General features: G+C 39.9%; 1 protein-coding gene across 3 annotated transcripts in view; it reads right to left on the reverse strand.

The window, feature by feature from the left end:
• LOC107602804 (membralin-like) overlaps positions 1 to 1317 on the reverse strand; it is a 14007-nt gene extending 12690 nt beyond the window's left edge. For 2 of the 3 annotated variants that reach the window (XM_016295390.1, XM_016295388.1), the window contains exon 1: positions 266 to 1317. In XM_016295390.1, the coding sequence (XP_016150876.1) occupies positions 266 to 487 (222 nt within the window). In that variant the 5' untranslated portion in view covers positions 488 to 1317. The remainder of the gene's footprint in view (positions 1 to 265) is intronic. The other variant, XM_016295389.1, reaches the window with a different exon arrangement.
• Positions 1318 to 2523: the final 1206 nt, after the last annotated feature.

Consider the following 2523-nt stretch of genomic DNA (forward strand, 5'->3'; position numbering starts at 1 on the left):
TATATATATATATATATATATATATATATATATATATATATATATATATATATATACACACACAGTTGCCAGGTAAGACCTAAAGCCTTGGGTTAGTTGCCAAATAAATGACACTGATGACCGCCATCCATCCTGATGTTTAGTGAGCATAGCATCCTGCATCCTAACAGGTGAGGACAAATGAGCATCAAAACAGAGCGTGTTTAGGGCTTCTGGGAAGAATTAATACACTTTATATATACATTAAAAGAATGTCAAAGCTCACCTTTAACAAGACGAGGAACTCGAATATCCGTCTGAAGGATGGTGGGAAGAGCCTGGCATATGTGACTGCCATCTTAAAGAATAAGGCGTGGAAGAGTCGGTCTCTCACGTTGATCAGGGGGTTCTGGTTCATCGCGGGGTTCCGGATCCGGTTCGGCCCACCGTTATTGTTGTTGTTCAGTGGGACGTTGTTGTTGTTCACATTGCCCTGGTTGTCGGACATGGTGGTCGTCGTTCAGTTACTTGATAAGGAGAAAGACCAGCTGAGGTCAAGCAGCCAGCAATGTGCGCAGATCCAGATGAGCAGGCCAGTCACACAGCATCAGCACACACTGATGATGATCCTGCTTCTCCAAAACTGCACTGACCTTCAGATATCACCACAAAAACGCCCCAAAAGATGCTGAAATTTGTAAGGATGCTGGTGGGCAAGGCTCCTTCCCCTCCTACCATGTCATGACCTAGCGAGCTAGCAAACTATTAAAGCTTTAGAGCATTTGGCACACCTGCTGATCATGTAGCTTATATACTGAGACCAGAGGAGTATTTCAAGCTGTTAAATTGTGTTTTAGACTAAATATGTCCTGCAGATGTGACTCAGGCCTCCTGCATCCACTGTCACCCCAACCAAACTAACTAAACTTGCTAACTCACGCATTTATTTCCACAAACGCCAGCTAAATACATAATATCCACTCGAGTTTGGAAGTGAAACCTGGCTCAGACGTTGTAGCTGAGAGTTTTAAATGAAAGAAAGAAAACTGGAATATTACACACAGCACGTCTGCTAACAGTGTTAAGCTAACAAGTTAGCCGAGCTTCCCCTGAAGAACCCGTATGTTAGGTTTGCTTTTAAACAAATACCTCCACATATAATGCTGACAATGTCTTCTTAAATAAGGCCTCAGATATTTGATGATATCCCGCCAGAACCATCCGATGGCAGCGACTGCAACCTGTCTTACAGACCGTCTGTTTACACAACCATTTTCTGATCTGGAGCGGAGCGGACTTGGGAGTAGCAGCAAAGAAGCTTTTAATAAGGAAAGCGTTTCCACTCGGGTCTCACTTCCGCGGTTAGTCACATGACATCGATTCACGTGATTTTTGACCAAGCGAAACGGTTCCCCCCCATTTGATATTACAATTAACTTAAATAATTTGTAAATTTTTCTGTAATTCATTGAATCCCAATAATATATTTGATTAAATTTTATTTAATTCAAGTACCAAGGTCAAACAGCGTATTGTTTATATGTAGGAATAATAAGTAATAAAATAGGTTACTGAAGTGGAAGGGCTAGTCTGTGGCTGTGTTCGAAATGCCATACTATCATACTACTCTTACTATTTCTGCAGTATCCTGTATGTATGCTGTTTATAGTATGCAAATTTTCTGTATGCATGTAATACCCGGATGACTTACTATATTTGCCAGAATCTGTTAAATATAACTCAAGTACACTGAAATCAGTACAGAAGCTGTTCGGAATGGCATACTACCATACTATATTGCAGTATGCTCTGTGTATACTGTGATTAGTATGTGAGTTTTCTGTATGCATGGAATGCCCGGATTACCTGCTACATTTGCTGAAATTTGATGTATGCATCTGAAGACGATGCATGGGATACTGTTTCCCAGAATGCAATGCGCTCCATGTGACGTTTCATCTTCAAACGCGTGAGTGAACTGGAGGTGGGGAATAGTAATTATAAATGTAACACTTGTATTTGTACATATATACATATACATGTAAACTACAAACTATCGCGGTGTATCTGAAAACAGTATTGTTAGTAGGACATAAATTGTACTTTAATCTCTACAGCACGTTTCCGATCATCAAATGACGTCACCTTTATCTTTATAGCGCTTTATACAGTACAGATTCTTTCAAAGATATTAAATAATAATAATATTGCAGCAATATAATATATAAATAAAATGTATAAATAAAAATATTTCAATTATGCAAACAGAATTCAATTCCACTGTCAAGCAGCTCCAAAATGAAATGGAGTGTATTACTCTAAGGACAAATAGACCAATTCGTTGGCAGAGGCTATTTATGTTAACTCCGCCCACCAATGCCTGGCTGTGATTAACAGCACTGCAAAAGCTTGCACATGCACATGCATTTCCGAAGTATCAGTGGCGCAGCAAGTAAAACGTGAGCTGTTTGCTTTTGTGACGTGACATGTGGCCAAGTATGGTGACCCATACTCGGAATTAGTGCTCTGCATTTATCCCATCCA

This window comes from Sinocyclocheilus grahami, unplaced genomic scaffold (genome assembly GCF_001515645.1).
Source record: "Sinocyclocheilus grahami isolate Dianchi unplaced genomic scaffold, SAMN03320097.WGS_v1.1 scaffold335.1, whole genome shotgun sequence".
Taxonomy (NCBI): domain Eukaryota; kingdom Metazoa; phylum Chordata; class Actinopteri; order Cypriniformes; family Cyprinidae; genus Sinocyclocheilus; species Sinocyclocheilus grahami.